This window comes from Battus philenor, unplaced genomic scaffold, assembly GCF_028537555.1.
Source record: "Battus philenor isolate CCGP_79_NKW_IND1 unplaced genomic scaffold, ilBatPhil1.0.hap1 SCAF_3, whole genome shotgun sequence".
Lineage (NCBI taxonomy): Eukaryota > Metazoa > Arthropoda > Insecta > Lepidoptera > Papilionidae > Battus > Battus philenor.
Genome location: NW_027181693.1, coordinates 2,946,139 through 2,964,051, shown reverse-complemented (window position 1 = coordinate 2,964,051; position 17,913 = coordinate 2,946,139). Strand labels below are relative to the sequence as shown.

Below are 17,913 nucleotides of genomic sequence, written 5' to 3'. Positions count from 1 at the left end.
CTTGTCTTGATTTTTTTTTGCTGTTTGCGTTTTAAGATGACAGAGCGTTGATTTTGTTCTTTCGTTGAATCTAGACTTTTATCCAGTACCCACTCTCTGAGATTAGGTATTTGTTTTAGCATTGGAAACGTGCTGCTAGTAACAACAAATGATCCGCTTATTTTCGTAGATTTGCCTCAGTAATTTTAAAACTTCACTTGTTCCATATATAGAATTTTGTTTAAAGCAAGATGAGTGATGAATTTAGATATTATTATTATCCGTATTATTATGATAAATATATTATATGTTGAAAAAGAAAGCTGCAGTATTATTGCTATAAATTGTACGCAACATCATCAAAGATCAAGGAAGAACTCTCCTTTGTGTCGCCGAGAGCAGCTTATATTTGTGTACCCTTTATAACTACTTTTTAATATTAAGATATTTACAAAATATGCGTCTAAACTACTAAAATAAATTTTTAACAATTACTCCGACACAAATATAAAAGTTTCATTCTGTTAACGTAAAGCTTATATCATATATGAGAATATAGAATCTAGTTTAAAAAAAGGGCCGTGCACATTTGCGATCAATTAATATGTCTTGAATAGTCTGTACTTTGTATTTTACGTAATTTGACCTATTTCACAATTTTCCTCATGTCCAATTGTAGTAGTGGAAGGTTCAAAAGTTTCCTTCTAACGTTTGTTGTGTTACTCTCGGTGGACATGCGTCGTGACGGCTCTACCGCTTCGATGTATAAGATCAACAATGTCAAGGCTTTGTTATGTCAGACTTACGTAAGACATTTGACTGGTTGAGCAATGGCGGGATCTAGTTGGAGGACGTGGATAGGGATACATTGCGTAGCCTGCAATTTGAATCTAAATTTATATTTTAAACATATTCGCATTGGGATTCCCCTCAAGAAGCATTGCATTTGGTTGAGCGCCAGAGAATTTTGGCTTTGGTTAAGATTTCTTAAATCATTACGTGCGGATATGTGGCAACGTTGTTTATCTCTCATCATCGCTGCTTCTTAGCAGGGAGCCCGTGTCATATGATGCGTCTTACACGCATCCTTCGTGGAAAATTTGTTGTGCGTGTCGCTCGCGTGAAATATTCAATTCAACCGTGCTGGTATTTTATTTCTTATTTGGTTTCGATTTCAATTTATGTTTTCGTTTTTTATTTTTATAAAAACATGTACGTTTAATTTCAATTTCGTTCTCTCCAACCAAAGCCCGTGTTGATTTTGTTTTACGTTCGAGTCTTTTGTAAACTTAATGTTCTGTATGGTTTTAAATTTTAACAGATATTTATTTAAATTAGTTTCTCTCTGGTCATTAGTTCTTAGGTCTTAGGTTTCTGAGTATCTAGTGATTGTTTTTATTTCATCATCATCATTATATCAACGGATAGATGTCCACTGCGAAGGATAGTTCTGGCCCAAAGATCGCCTCAATTTTTTTTTAAATTACTAGACATTGAGCCTAGTTTGATAAGTACTATCGGTGAGGATTATGAATCGATACAAATGACCACCTGTAATCGATGTTTTGATAGAATACAAGCAATATTCAAATCGGAGCACTTATAGGTTTCGTTGAGCAATTACTCTTATATTTATCACTTCAGATAAATCACTTATCTCGGCGACATTCGGCTGCCGCTGGTAATTTATACACTTTGCAAATTAACTCACAGTCACGCAGCCCCCCGCGACAGAACAACGTTGCCGATTGTAATTAATTAAACCTTGGAATCTGCGTTAATTATTTAGCAATCAATTGTTACAATTTCTGTTATCTTTATATTCTCATATAAATTATATTAATCGTAAAAGATTGATGATTAATAAATTTATTTTCGATGAGCAGTTGACAATGTATCGTTTGATTGTCTTCAACTTTATACAAGCTGATGTTAAACGATGATTACTTTAAAAGTTCTTTAATATTTTTTTTTACTCGGCGAAATTTGGCGCTTTTATCATGGATAATTTTTATATCTTTTAACTACATAGATATAATCACAAAACAGATAACTACATGACGTAAATTTTACCTATATGTCCATTATAGTAAGGTTATTATCCCTTTAGCTTAAGTATGATAATATATAGCTGTTAACTTAAAAGGTAGCTTTGATAGTGGTTTTTTAATATCTAAATTGATTAAGTTAATATTTTTCTTATATTATACCAAAAACAATGCGTAAAAAAGTATGTACGTTAGTCGCCAAGTCTCTAATAAAACAGTAGAGTTTCGATTTTCAAAATTTTACATTTTTTATTTCTTATTTCACCGTCTCTGTGTTAGATTTAATCCAATGATTTCAAATACATTTTTTGTACCTGAACACAGTTGTAAATAATTATTAGGCTGTAGACAGACTTACCACATAAAAATGATCTACGATTTAACGCTGGTAAATCTAGCTGACAATCATAATTAATTCCGGTACTAAAGAAAATCTTATGCTAAGATTAGTAAAGCGATTAAAAAAAACATCTATTTCAAATTTCGAATACTTCTCTTGTTGGTCATTTAGGAAATAATAATTTACACCCACTCGCTCTTTCATTTCAATGAAGAATCCTATGCCATTTATAAAAATAATTTTGCTATGAATATAAACGAAGGGAATTGAGTTTGAATGTACATTTCTGCACAATATAATGTTGTTACACATTAATACTAGCTTCTCGTTAGGGAATTAATAAATGAACCTTTTGTCGTTGCAATTATGCTCCGCCGCCTCGCAGCTTTACATTTTTTGTTATGACTTCTGAATGCGAGTGTACGTTATTTCGCGTTTGTTCATTAAGACAATGGTTGATTTAATGATATCGACATTAAGCGGTTGATCGTTTAACATTTCGAATTTTACTTTTCTGTAACGCTGTTCTTTTTAAATTGAGTTTTTTGCACCATGTGCTTTTAACAACTGCGTCTTTTCCTGCCAGTAGTACGAATTACCAGTCATTACCATCGTGGTTTCTTTATTAGGAGCTTGATTTTTAATGCCTTTTCTTATATAAATATTGCCTCTCGATGTGGCTTGCCATAAAAGTTCACTAATATGTGGATTACTTCGAATGATGCATATTTATTTTAAATATAGCAATAGTACATAACTGAACCATAATACATATATATCCGAATACTGTACTGAATTTTCGCCCTATTATTTAAAAAGAAGGCAAAACAAAAAAATATTTAAAATATTAATTATAAAAAATATTTTAAGCAATAAGGTTCGGTCTTAGGTCTGTCTGTCGTTCTATAGCTGATATAATGATGAAGATGACAGTTGACGGTTTTAACTCGTCACGAGATCATATAGATTCGTTCAAAAGGAGTTTATACCGATTAATACTAAAGTAAATATAATATACATAATCATTAAAAAATGCCTTAAAACAAATACCAGATGTTTACCGTAAGTTTAAAGAGTTTTGAAATAGAGTACAGTGACGCGCGTATAAATTAACAATTAATCTCGAGGGCGTAGTGTCATCGGCAACGGAGTGTACCTGCTCACTCACCTTGACCGCGCGGTGTCCTCTCACTTATAGAATCATTGATGTCTTCGCTAGTGAAGTGATGTGCTATGTATCGATAAAACGGCCTCTCGATAAAGTATAAAAGAAAAAATATAAAATATAAAAGTATAAAAGCACTCCATGCCAAATACAAAATTAACAGATTACCCTTTATAGACTTTAATAAAAAATATTCGGTATTTGTTTGTCATCAGAAAAATCTATGAATTTTTTATTATATTTTATTTTAGAAAAGCAGTATGGTAGAAACAAGAATCAGATTGTACTGCCCGTTAATGGAATCCTTCAACTTAAAATCACAAGGGTTAGAAAGGCACCATGTTCTAAACAGGGCCTTTAATAAACTCAAACGGGTTCTTGTTATCACTTTTACAAGTTATTTAGTACTCAAACTTTATATACTAAAAATAAATCTTTTAACTATACGTTTTTATTTCATGCACTTTCTTAAAATTATTTTATGATAAATCAGAAATAATACATGGGGATTTATTGTAATATCGTGATTAGTTGCTTTTCTTTGTTTGTTGCCAGAGTTATAAAATGTTATAAAGCCTTGGAGACATAGGAACAGTTACGCTACAATTTCATCTATACTTTTAGAGAAATTTCCTTTGCCTTGCTGTTAATAAGTAAGGTGTCAATGTTTAGATTTTAATCTAAATGTTTATTTATTTATTTATACTTTATTGTACACCTAACTTCAAAGAAAAAAAATTAACAATTTGAATATAGGTACAAGAGGCAGTCTTAACACTCACACACAAGCTTTGGATTGAGATGAGAGACGAGAAAGAGATGGTTGTTCAAGGTGTAAATAATAAAAAATAATCATTAAAATATGTTATTAAATGTTGTGCCCCATAACAATGCAATGTAAAGAAAAGTTGAAAAGACATTTTGAAAATTTTTAATCGTATTATAGAGCGTGTGTACAAATGTGGAAATGATTTTTTAAAATCGATGACACGTTCTTTTTTTTATGATGTACGTTAAATTTTTAACAGAGGTTTAAGAATGTCATTACATGCTTACAAGCTGCAAAAAGACGGTAGCATGATTAATGTCTATAAAAGTATATAATAAACAAAACCAAAATATATTTTCGGCGAAATTTTGGCATGATTTTAAATATTGTATGTTTCGGTCTAACAGAGTAGATATTTTGGGATCAGCCTTGAGATTTAAATATAAATAGTTACACACTCGTGTTCAACAATTTTACGAGAACCTTGTAATTATAATGAATCACTGGAACTAATTATATGTATATTTTTCAATATACAGGTTGAATGTTTATCGGCATAAAGGCTTTAAAGTTGTACATCTATTCCCAATCAACCTGTATAATGTTCTAGACAGTTCTGACAGTACAAAGACTGCTTAGAGAAAGTGAACAATAATTAATTTGAATATATAGTAATCCGAATTTTGAAACCCCTTTCATCATTTATTATTTCTGAAATCATTGATTTTTTGATAAGGTTTACCACATTGTTTACCCCTTTAAATTTTCTTTTAACTTTCGTATCCAGGATCAATCAGTCTATATACATAAAAGACAATATTTTAATTTTAGAATCTAGTAATTTTATCGATGTCGATATTTTTAAAAACCATCTCTAAATCATCGTATAACATGTAGTTACCAAAATTTATAATTTGTTTTCCACGCTTCTAGGATTATAATAATTTTGTTTTAAACATAATCATGTAATATTTATTTTTTTTAATATACACCTATTGTGTTTTTTTAAATTTGTTATTATTCGAATGCTGCCACTAACATATGTACATATTTTTTACTGAATACGCATCAGTTGTGAGCTGTTGGGCGGAATAATTTAACTTAGTATGACTACGAATTTGAAAAATTTGTTTTTTTTATTAACCAGTTTTACACATCCAAAAAATGTTTTTTTTTTTATTTATATTAATACATTTCCTTACCCATAGTTTTATTTGAAAGGTTTTAATAATATTTATTCATTATGTTAAACCCTTTCATTAAGTCACCTTGCATGTCATTTTTTACTTCAGTCAAGTCGAAGTTGTGGCTTTGGTTTTTTTAACTTAGGTTTTATCGCCTTTCCCTATAAAGTAAGTTTTTGTTGTCGTTTTGGAGCACACTGGAAGATTTTCGTCCAATAAATACATTAGTTACAATATCTTTTTATTGGCTTATCTTGATTTTATCCAACAATGTGCGTACATCACATCCGATGAATTTCAAATAATATAAATACGTCCTTTTGTCCTTCTGTTTTATGAATACGATATATTCGTATTCGTGTTTGCGTACCAACAGTATCTTTTTATAATGTATCTAATATTTTGAGGTGGGTCGAGACGGCCGTTCATTTTGTAATGTCACTGAATTGTAAGTGGAGGACGCGGGTTTGGACAATATCTCGTTTCCTGTCACGTGTATAATTTGTGATACGTTTCTGTCTGTGACAAAATTTAAATGTTTCTTAAATATATCACTGTGTCTCCACAGGATACAATATCTCAATAGGTCACAAGAAGTGGAAAACATCATCACCGATATAGTCCAATCTCATTAAACTATCTTTATTCAAGTAGGCATTTACACGCATTTTGAATCGTCGATTATTTTAACAACATAAATGAGGTAAATAAACCAAGTTCCACACATTTAGATCCATCAAAAACCCTTTAAGGTTCATTTAATAATTTACTATTAATTTTAGATTTAAAACTAAGAAAAGGAAGTTCTGTGATGTTGTGCAACTTTATTATAAATGTATACACTCAGACTTTTGAAGCACTTGTAAAAATTGAAGATGAAATTTAGGCGTTCGTTGAAGCTGCTTCGTTCTTATCAAACGATCCACAGGAGTGGTGTGAGATTGATTCCTTTTATACTACAATGTAGCCAATTACATCGTCCGGAGGACCGATCTAATTTTAAAAGGATTCTCTCACACCGTGTTTTACTTTCAAATACCTTTTTATACAAGTGTACATTACTTGTTTTATATCTGTTATTTTTAAATGACTATGAATATGAGCGCTTATAAAAGGTTATCTCTTGTATGTTGTTGTTTAATTAACTTTAGTTTTCGCAAACAAAGAAGAAGAAAGTAATGGTTTAATATATACATAAATTATTAATAGCTTTCCGATGAAAGTTTTTTCTATTTCATAAATATTTATACTACGATTCCGAAAGTTTTGTGTTTTTTGGCAAAACATCAAACAGATTTCACAAAAAACAAAAAGCGAGTCGCGGGTGCGCCCTACAGGCGTACGAACTTGCGGTTCGCAGCTCACGGTAATTGGGTCGCTCATTTTAAAGCGTCCTCGGGGCAGTAACCCGGTTCGCGATCGGAGTATTTGTCGCGTCCCGTTATCGCCGCGATAGGGTTTCGATAGGCCGCGGCTTGAGTGCGTTTATCTCGCAGTGCAGTCACTAATACGCGTCACTTGTCAGCGGACGTGAAGAACTGATCTCCGATCGTACGCACATCGAGGCATTGCAACTGCCACTACCTGCGCGATTGTATTATTTTTAAACCGGTAACTCGGGCGGACGACGTCCACCGTCGCCCACCGTGTCACCGGTGGTCATCGGCCCCAGTTGGTGAGTTTCGCAAGTCCAGTTACCCATACGGGTCTCTTGTTCATTAATATTCCACGCTCGATGCTATTGCGAACCCAGTGACGGCGTCCTACGTACGGTGTAGGTATCAATGGAAGAGCTATATTATATTACGCATCTCGTTTCTAAAGAACGATTTTAAATGTTGGAATCAATCGATTCCTTATCGAAGACTCGAAGAGTGCATACAGCGTATTCGGTTGCATTTGAATTACATTTAGTGTAAACAGCCGGGAGATTATAAAACGTCGCCAACGAAACAAAGGCATTCCGCTGCGCCGATGCGAGAGGGAATCTTCCGAGGAGGGCGGCGAGACAGCTTTCGTCGTGTGTAAATGCGTGCCGCACAAAAAACGGATAGGCGGCCAATAAAAACCCCGTCGGGAGAAGTCGAGGGGCGGGCTGCGGGTGCACTGCGCTGCGCCGGTAATTGCACCGTGCAGTCTCTCTCCGCCAGGCTGCCTGCGCGCACGCAGCCTACCCACCCCCTGCAGCCGGCTCGCTCGACCCCCCGAACTATGCGATTCGCTCGCCGCCGACAAATAAATCTACCAGTTTTCGCGATCGAACACTTACTCTGAACCGGCACCGTTATCAGGAAACGGTCGACGCTTCGTATGCGTGCTGTTTCCGCACAGTCGCATTTTGCTTCTTGAGGGTTGTACTCTTTGTGCTAGCGCTCAATAACGATGACGTGAGTGTCTTCAGTATAAAATTACGATTAATATGACGTTGAATATTAACATGCACCGTTTGTATTCACAGAGCAGCGGTCGCTGCGACAGTATCCGGGGACGGGCAGGCGGGTCCCACCGGCCCGGCCGCCGAAGAAGGCGCTATGAAAGGAGTCGAGGCAACGCCAGAAGAACAGGAACGGTTAGCGACCGGCAACAACAATGGTTCTCTCGATTGCAAGCTGCCCGCGGAGCAGGACACGGAACCGCGTTCGGCTTTCCACTCGACTCGGGTCTTCATGTTGGTGTTCCTGTCGGGCTGGGTGCTGCAGGGCATGTTCCTTACGTACTTTGTGAGCGTGACTACGACGATAGAGAAGCTGTTTAAGGTGGAGTCGAAGACAACCGGCACGCTGCTTGCGGCGACAGAGATCGGACAGATATGTACGGCGCTCTTCCTGACGTACCTAGCTGGGCGCGGGCACCGGCCGAGGTGGATAGCGTGCATGATGCTTGTTCTCGCCGTCGGAGTGATTGGCTGCATGATGCCGCACATGTCCTATGGGACGGAGTTGCTCGAAGTGCACTTAGACTCGCACACGGCGGGCGCGGGCCCAGTCTGCGCCCTCGATAAGAACTCATCACAGATCAAATGCGACGACGCGCAAGTGAAGAGCACCGAAACTAGATCGTCTATAACCGCGGTTGTGATACCTTGGCTATTCATCTGCCTGCTCGTGGTCGGCGTCGGACAAACCGGAATCGCCACCTTGGGCATTCCGTACGTCGATGACAACGTTGGGAGCAGACAATCGCCGCTTTACATGGGTGAGTTGGATTTTACGTATTTATTTAATAAAAATATCAAGTACACCGGCACCGGTCCGCGTGCACCGGCCGAGCGAGTAGACATATAAATCTCTCGAGTCGATAAATTCCGTCAAGATTGCACGGAAGAATTGGTGTACAATATTAAGTTTATAAATCAGTTATGCCGCCCACGGCACGCCTACCATTCGCTATGCTCGCTGCCTTATTGTTGTACTACTAGGTGGAGGTGTGTTTATTTGCCATTATATCCAGTGATGAACGGATAATTAACAAAACGTTAAATCTCAGTACTTGATATTCTGTTTGATTAATGGATATAGACGACGTACGATTCCCCTTAGAGAAGCCGCAGCCGACATCGAGACTACTTAACGAGGCGTGTTCCTAATCAAACCCAATTGCCTATTCCGGCTATCCAATTTTTGTGCTATTCAAACGCACCGAGAGAAACTTCTAGAAACTTTTATAGTCAGTTTACCTTGAACGTTATCATATGTTTCCACAATTATTTGAATAAACTATTCGTGTTCGTGTCAATGTTGAACAATGTTACAAATCAAATATATAACTATAACATCGACGTCAAGTGTTATAAATGTGTTAAGATTATCATACGAGGTTTACTTTTCGTAATTAATTATATGTTTTATGAAATATTCATTGTATATTCCACTACGCATTTAAATCACAAGGAAATTTGGTCGAAATAAATCAAAACAATATATGATTACAACTTTTTTTTAATACACATTTAATATAGAATTATTTTTGTCGCTCTACAGATGTCATGAAGCTTTATATACCAGCAACATGGGGTCACAAAGTGTATCCGGTGCACAAATAAATGTCCAAGGACCCCTCTAATATCTTCTGCTATAACAAAGCGAAAACATTCGTCTCTTCGTTTTGTAATTCAATGCAAACTTGCCGTGACCTACCCTAATCCGATCTTTAGTAGGATATAACTTTGTCAAGCATAGACCCTTTAAATGACGTAGCATTTTGAACCTTATTACTACAGTATTTGACCGTTTTGCACTACATGCTGTATGTGTTATGTTATACAGGATGATTATGAATAAAGCTTAGTAATCTTTACACCTATTACATTTGATGTAAGTGATCTCTTAGATATATTATTTGAAATGCAACAGGTTTAAAAATGTAATAATTCGGATTTTGTTAATACTTTTTCTATGTTATAATTACGTTATTTATTACTTCTGAAATTAGATTTTTGGTCAGGGTTTACCATATATTAATTGACAGCAAATGAGCTACACATTCACACCATTAAAGCGTATAACTGATCACCCTGTATAGCAGTCTTTATTTAAATATTTCGTTAGTAAACTAGTTATAGTAGACAGTGATGAAATATCGAAAGATTTATTACAGCATTTATTAGTTTGTGCGACGATTTGTGATTGCGTAGACCTTTAAAGTAAAATATTATTGTTTGTAACATAAGCTTTGGAGTCGGAGTTAGTGATGAAGTTCTAGGCATTGCGTGACGTTACGTTAAATAATTGCGGCGTTGGGTCGCGCGACTGGTTCTGGCTCGTATAAAAAGCGCATTTACGATCGTGTGCAGTTTGTTTTGTCTGGGCGGCGTCTGCAGTCACGTTAGCGTGCCCGCCCGTGGACTTCTATTGCCTTCGGACCGGGGTCGATTTATTATCGACCGCTATACGTTCTTCATCCTTCTGACAGATAAATAGATTATAAACTTCTTTGTTATAGTTACGTTTTACAATTTTTTCGAACTATAATTTTTTTCTGTTTGAATTTTTTTTAGATATTTTTGATAGATGTAATTCATGCATTTATGAACAACTTTATGCTGGCTTCGGTTTATATTTTTTTCAAATTTCCCTTAAGTAATGTCGATTTATGGGGATGCCTTTGTAGTTTTGGTTTTACATCTTTTTAACGTCTTTCTGATAATTTCGATTTAAAATTTTTTTTTCGGACTCTTTTATAATAATCCGTTAAGAATTTTGTTATTTTGATAATAACATAAAATATGTAACTTTATGAATTATAAACATGTGGTTTATTATTAACACGGTACAGTCTTTGGTTTAGTATATTTGTATCATTTGACGATAATTAGGTATTGATTACGACAAATTTGATAGTAATTATTTTATATGATGTTACTTTTTAACTAAAAATTATTTTTTGGAACTTCTATTTTTAAAATTCCGCAAACATTGTTGTACATTATTTTATTGTTGAAGACATTTTTAAATTGGGGACGTAAAATCAATATTATAATTTGTTCTTATTACGAACTGTACTCTTAAAGAGACATTATGTTTTAATCCTTAAGTATTTTTTGGGGTTTATAGTGAGGTATCTTTATTTTTAATAATAAAGGACTATTAATATAAATATATGTAAATTCATAAGTTATTTTATCATAAGGGGAGTAATAACAGTGATGTTATCATAATTTAATAAAAATGTAATTTAAAAACACAGCTTTTTAAATTTAAACAAAAACAGACGTGGTAGTTTCAAAAAAGAAAAAAAATGAATATGTATTCTTATGCGTGGGGTGAAACATGTGTGAGTGCGTACGTGAGGGAAGACAGATGCAGGTACGACTGTACTGCGTAAATATATTTTCTTTAGTTTTGTAAAGCTATTTTAAAGTTATGATATCTTTGATTATGGAATCATTTTTTTTATTTTTTTTTTTCATCTTAAAAATGATACTGGTCATTTGCCAGTTACAACTTTACTGAATTATTTTATTATTATTGTCATTGGTTTAATTTATCTAATAATCGAAAGTCTTTCCCAGAATTTACTTTTAAGGACGTAAGGACTTTATTAGAAATAGCATCAGCAGTGTTATTTTAAAAAGATGGTAATTACAACGAACTTCCGATATAACACTGTTGGTGAAAATGTAATGTTCAAGTAAAACGACACTCTCTGTCACCAAAGCGCTGCTGCTATATGCACCCACTAACGAGAATTAGAAATATAGATAAGTAGTATTAAATGTGACCAAATACCTTATCTTCGAAAGAACAGATTTAAGAGATGCTTCTTATGTACACAATATTGCTGTAAAAATCTCCTATAAGCGAGTAAAATTTTTTATTTATAACGTAATTGCATAGCTTTTTAATATATTAATGCATACTAGTTTAATAATAATACTTTATAAGAGGCACTCTTTCGCCAACAGTGTGAACAGTTTGGCGATTTTGTATGGCATCGTGAAAACTGGCTTTACAAAAATTTTGCATGTATAAAATATCTACTTCATTTCTATATATATAATCAGGATTTTTAATAGAATTCCGTCAAAAATTTATTGGTCTATCATTTATAAAATTCGTAACGTTTAAGTGACTAGAACTCTTGATAGTGATTTCGCTTGATTATTTCGTTTTTATTTATGTAAATTTGACATAAAGTGTATCTGCATAAAAGATTTATTGTTGTGGAGTTTCTTCCTACTTCTTTTCCACAACTATAATACCTTGCAATGCGGAGTAGTCAAAAACGAAGTAGATTTAAAGAAAGTTGACGGTTAATAATAGACCTGTTAAAAGTTTCAATGTTGAATAAATTAACTTTATTTTATGTTTATTTCATGTACACATTATTTTGTTAATTATATAATTGAAAATAAAAAAAATTATATGATTAAGTTTGTACAATATACTCGAATAGCGTGTATATATTTCGTATAGGAGTTAAAGTTCGCCTTTCCGAAGATTTGGTAAATATTTACGCGTCGGAGTGCATTATTAATAGCCGCGCCGATAGACTCGACCTAACTTAACGAGTAAACAACTTTACGGCCTTGTGACGATGCCACACAGACGCAAGCTGCGGGCGCGGACTCTATTTTAGTTCGTACCGAAGCCGAGATAATGTCTCTCTCGCTATTAACTGATACTACGGAAAGGGAACGGAATAACTCATGTAAGAATGCACGCTATAATTCGTATTGAATTACATATAATGCATTACACAAACGTACATATATTTCCTATTTATATTAATGAAAATATTATAACATTTATTGAACAATAAACGCAATATAAACAAAACGAGGAAAAAAAATGTGAAAGTAAAGATTAATCAATTATTGTATGAGTTTTACGTAATATTTTTTTGCCTTGCTGTGAGGCGGCTTACTATATACAGCGTGATTTTAACATGAACACAGGATGTCCACATTCCCCCATATATTTGTTATACAACCGGTTGAAAGCGACCTGTATTCAGCGTCTTTCGAGGACCTTAACAAGGTTGTATTTCTACCTTGTAGGTGGAGGTTATATGTTGCGCTTGCCGATCCGTGGTCTCCAGAAGCTTAAGGCCCTAGTGACCACCTGTGCTCTGACAATTGCCACTTCAACCCGAAAATCCCGAGCATTTAGTCCTCTCCATAGCTCATTGATGGATTGTAAACTAGCTAATTTTTATGAGAGCATAATCTTGTTAGAGTTTAAATTTTACCTTTGCTTTACGACTAAGTTGTAGAAATAAAGTGATTGTATAAAATTATGTCTCGTTAAAATAGTTAGTTATAAGCATGTACGAAGCAGCAGGTGTTGTTAATAACAGATCAGTGTTAAGATCATTGAGTCTAACCGCCGGTAGCAGCCAGTGCCTTGTGACCCGCCGCACGATACCATCGCCTGCATTCGTTAATCACGTAGAACGAAACGTTTTGTTCTGTTATGATATCGTATATTAAATATTTTAACTGCTTCTAGTTTACTACTAGGCGAGCCATTAGTGAAACTCAAGGTTTTATTGTACCTGTATTTATTCACGTCATATTTCATACATTTTTTAATCGCCCTATTTTTAGGTCCTCTCGTATATATATCATTTTTTGAGATAGGGACAACATGTATACCTAAATAACTTTTAATGATGTTGTTTTGTTACTATTCCCCTTTTTGTCCTTCACATATCTCTCACTCTGATAATACATATTTACATACCTTCCATGCATCGCCGTCCTTATGCGCATTTATCTCTATATCTTATTTAAATAATTGGACTTTACAATTTAATTAAAATCTATTTAAAATAGATTTTTTTCTTTACTGACCATGGTTTTTATTAACACGAAAAATCTCCTTTATTCATTTTTGCAATATCGTAAGAATATGCGGTAGTATTCTTTGTCCGCTATTAGGGAGGCGATGTTGCTGAGATAACATGTAATATATATATAGCACAACAACAGCAATTGATCTAGTACGATCTCTAGGGCATTTTTGAATTTCGAACAATCTTCTCGAGGGCCATTGCGCTTGGCGAAGCTTCCGCCTAAGCCAAATACAAGATCAGCTGCTTTCCAATCAAATAGAAAGTTTGTTTTTAAAGGTGATTACATTAAATGTAATAATAAATAATAAATATTAGAATCATCATTGTCAATATAATTTTAGCCGTTGGAGGTCCATTGCATTGGACATTTCATAGATTTTCGATAGGAATGGTTGGAAGTAATCCGCATCCAACATCCTCATACATAAAAAGTAAATTTTATAATCTAAGTTCACCGTCTTTCTATTTGAGAGGTAGATTTGTAATAAAAATACCATAAGAAGTATACTTAATAAAAAAATAATAGAGATCGAAAGAGAGAGAATTTATGGATAGAGATAATTTTGTGGATATTAAGGATTCACCGGTGAATTGAGGACTCTGTTCTCCAGAAGCAAATAAGTTGAGTTCATCATCATTATTTCAGCCATGGTACGCCCACTGTTGGACATAGACCTTCCTTCTAGATAACCAATAAAACTGATTGTCAGCAGGTTGTATCCAGTATCTTAAAACGACTATAACAAGGTCGTTTTTCCTTGGATGTCCTGTGTTGCGCTTGCTGATCTTTCAACTTTAAGTTCAAGTAATGTTAATGTCTTTCGGAAATCGTTGACAATAGAATTTTAAAATATTTTGCCTATGCTATACGAGGACTATAGAGAAATCAACTAACTTTGTGATTGACAGATCAAGTGAGGGCATAAGTGGAGTCGCTACAGAAATAATGAAGACATTATTTGGAGTAGTGACAAAGGTCGCGCTATTACGTACTACAACTACTCTAAGAGACTAAAGAAAAAAACGTTTCTTGCATAAGCATTGTGTTTCGATGAGTAATTACTAGGAAAATGAGACACTCCATATCTTAAGTGGATAACCTATTATTTTACGTTACTGTTTTACAAAACTATGGAGTCGTGTTAAGATAAAACAGTATGTTTAAAGTACTCGAGTTCGTCTGTTATGCAAACTTTACGGATCTCTCTTGTTGTATAATCTAAAGCATCACCAATTATAATTAGCAAGGTCTTGAATGTCTTCTTCCAAGGAATGTTCTGGAACTTAACAACTTTACATTCGTTCTTCATTATCACCTCTGTGGGATTGTTATGTGAATAATAATTAATGCGAAAGGGGTAGATACATACCTTGTATACATAACAAATATAATTTTGTTTACAAATAGAGAAAATTGAAAAAAGAATATTTTAAAAAACTTTCGGTACATTTCTATACCCATAATTTATTTAATCTCCATACAGCAGTATGTTATTAAAATAACTTTTAAGTCTTTTTAGGAGTAACCAGCAATAATACTTGAATAAGCCAAAAATTTAGCTCAAAATTGTACTACATAATATAAAGATGCGAAGCGTCAAAACTACTAAAGTACAGTCGTTTTAAAAATGATTGAAACACCTACTACAGGCTTTTCATAATATATCAAATAACTTGGGGTAAATCAGCAACAGTTTCAAGTAAAAGTCAAAATAGCTTTATTAAATGCGATCATTAAATCATTTATTATCGTCAGCTTAAAATTAAGTTACCGTCAGTTACGCCGTAACGCGCAACCTACTGCGAAAATTTAGCAAGAAACTCGAGGATTTGTAATAATATTCTTAAAGATGTTTTAAAATCATAACATATTATTTCTAAACATTGTTGTCGTGAACATACTTTGAAGTAGAGTAATATGCTTTTTGGCAAAAACGGAGTTGAATAAATTAGAGATATTTAATAATAAAAAGTTACCTAAAAAGCACATAAAATAATTATAAATATATTGTAACAATTTTCGTTTTTTTTTTCGATTATATGACAATATTGCACATCACGCGTGGTCTAATGGCAATGTGCAACTGAATATACGAACAAACATAGCATATAATTTTATAACGATTGACACAAATACACAAAACGCTGTTTCCTTTCGAGTTTGATAGTTACATTCATATGCGACGGTAGTAACCTATTTACGAAATGCGTTTGCATTGATTAGCGTTGTATTTTTTATGCGTGTAAATATAAACTTTATATTGTCTGGTAGAGATCGCTTGGAGCGAAAACATCACCTCTTGTACATGTATAAAAACAGTTTTTTTTAATTTTTTATCTGTGGTGTACAAAGTGTAAATAAATATATTTATTAGATCTTTTCAATATTGACATTTTTTTCCTCTTTTTTTGCTCTTGTTCTTGCGTGTCAGTTTTTACTTTTATAAGTTTCCTAAGTCCTTTCCTAACCTATTTCCTAACTTAAATTTAGTGTTTTGTTTATGTTATTATAGTGGTCTTGTTTTTTTACAACGCTGTTGTAGGTCTCTTTAACCACAGTTACAATTGTAACCGGATAATATATTCAACCGTTTTATTCAATTAGTAGCCCTTAATTAATAATTACATTGTAATATTTATTGACCTTAATTAGACTATCACACATTCCGCTGTTGATTTATCACAACTCGTGATATAGGTCGCTCTTGTTCGTGAGATGACTGAGTCGCATTTGACCTCACTTGATATGTCAAATTATGACATCGATTTAAGGTTTTCACTGTAATTAATTTTTCGTCCTGAATAGAATAACCTAAGAAATCTATAGAAGTTATCAAATAGTTAAAAAATATTTATTTGTAAAAAATATACCAAACGATTTTTGATTTTGATGTTTGTGTGTTTACATTTAAAGAGCCCTCTCATCATCATCACCATGTCTGCTGATAGACGTCCTCTGCAAACATAAGCCTTCACCAAGGTTTGTTACAATACTAATCTTGCGCTGCTTGCATCAAGCGACTTCAGCGACCTTGATTAATAAAGATGCATTTACATGTGAATATTTTCTTAAAAGTTGCACGTTTTTTATAAATTTTTGTAAATTTTAAATAATTGTCATAATGTCTATGACATTAATTTTTGGTTTATCGACCTTCATAACAAACAAATCAAATAAAGCTATCAAGTAAGATACGTAGCAAAATCAACGTAAGACTAAAATAATGCGTCTGCACTGCAAACAACCTAAAATGTTATCAACATATGAACGCACCTTTAGGTCGTTTTTAGTTACGTATGATTTTGATACATCACAAAAAAATCTGGTGATTTTTATTATTAATTACATTATACAAATGAAGTACTTAAAGGTATATTATTATTATATTAATACGGTATGGATTTTTATCAACTTGTCCTGAGTTCCCATAACAATAGACCGTTTATGTCGATATCACCACAGTCTTATCTCTTTCAATAGGTAATGAACGAGCATTACTGTGTCCGGAATACCAGTTTGTAGGTTGCTATTATTATAACCGGGCCAAAATTATGACTCGACTTTACATCGTCTTAATATTCACGTATATTTTTTTTAGAGATTATCCATTTATTTTTTTATAAACTTTATTTAATTATTTTTTCTTTAAGCCAATCGAAAATAATTGTTCTATAAGAGATGTTACACCTTTCTTTTATTGGTTTAAATTTAAAATCATAAGTATATTATTAAATAAGTCTTATTAATAGCATTCAAAAGTTTTTTGTTGATCGATATGTGTGACATTTGGTTTATTGACTCGTACGATCGTTGTTATAATGCGTCTATGAAAAATTGTTAAATTTCAAAAATAATTAATTTTTAGAAAAGCAACTGTTGAGTGTCTGATCGGCCCCACCCAACAGATCAGCGTTCCGAGCCTGTGGTAGCTCATTACATGTAATGTTAAAATAAACGATACAAAAGCATATGTATATGTCTAGACTCTAACTCTGAGTTATGACTCTAAATATACTCGTATTATATCCATTATTAATGTTCATTTATTTTTTGTAAATAAAATATCATGTATCTCTCAAAAAATTGGCTATAGGAAGCTCAAGGCTGTAATAATGATGATGATTTACCTGTA

At 33.6% G+C, this 17,913-nt stretch overlaps 1 protein-coding gene across 2 annotated transcripts in view; it reads left to right on the top strand.

Annotated features, from left to right (window-relative positions):
* The window catches only part of LOC137926834 (solute carrier organic anion transporter family member 74D-like), a 110,657-nt gene that overhangs the window by 56,911 nt on the left and 35,833 nt on the right, over positions 1 to 17,913 (top strand). The window contains exons 1-2 of one of the 2 annotated variants that reach the window (XM_068770550.1): positions 7,068 to 7,160; positions 7,944 to 8,680. In XM_068770550.1, coding sequence (XP_068626651.1) covers positions 8,017 to 8,680 — 664 coding nt within the window. In that variant the 5' untranslated portion in view covers positions 7,068 to 7,160; positions 7,944 to 8,016. Of the gene's footprint in view, positions 1 to 7,067; positions 7,161 to 7,943; positions 8,681 to 17,913 lie in introns of those variants that run through there. The other variant, XM_068770549.1, reaches the window with a different exon arrangement.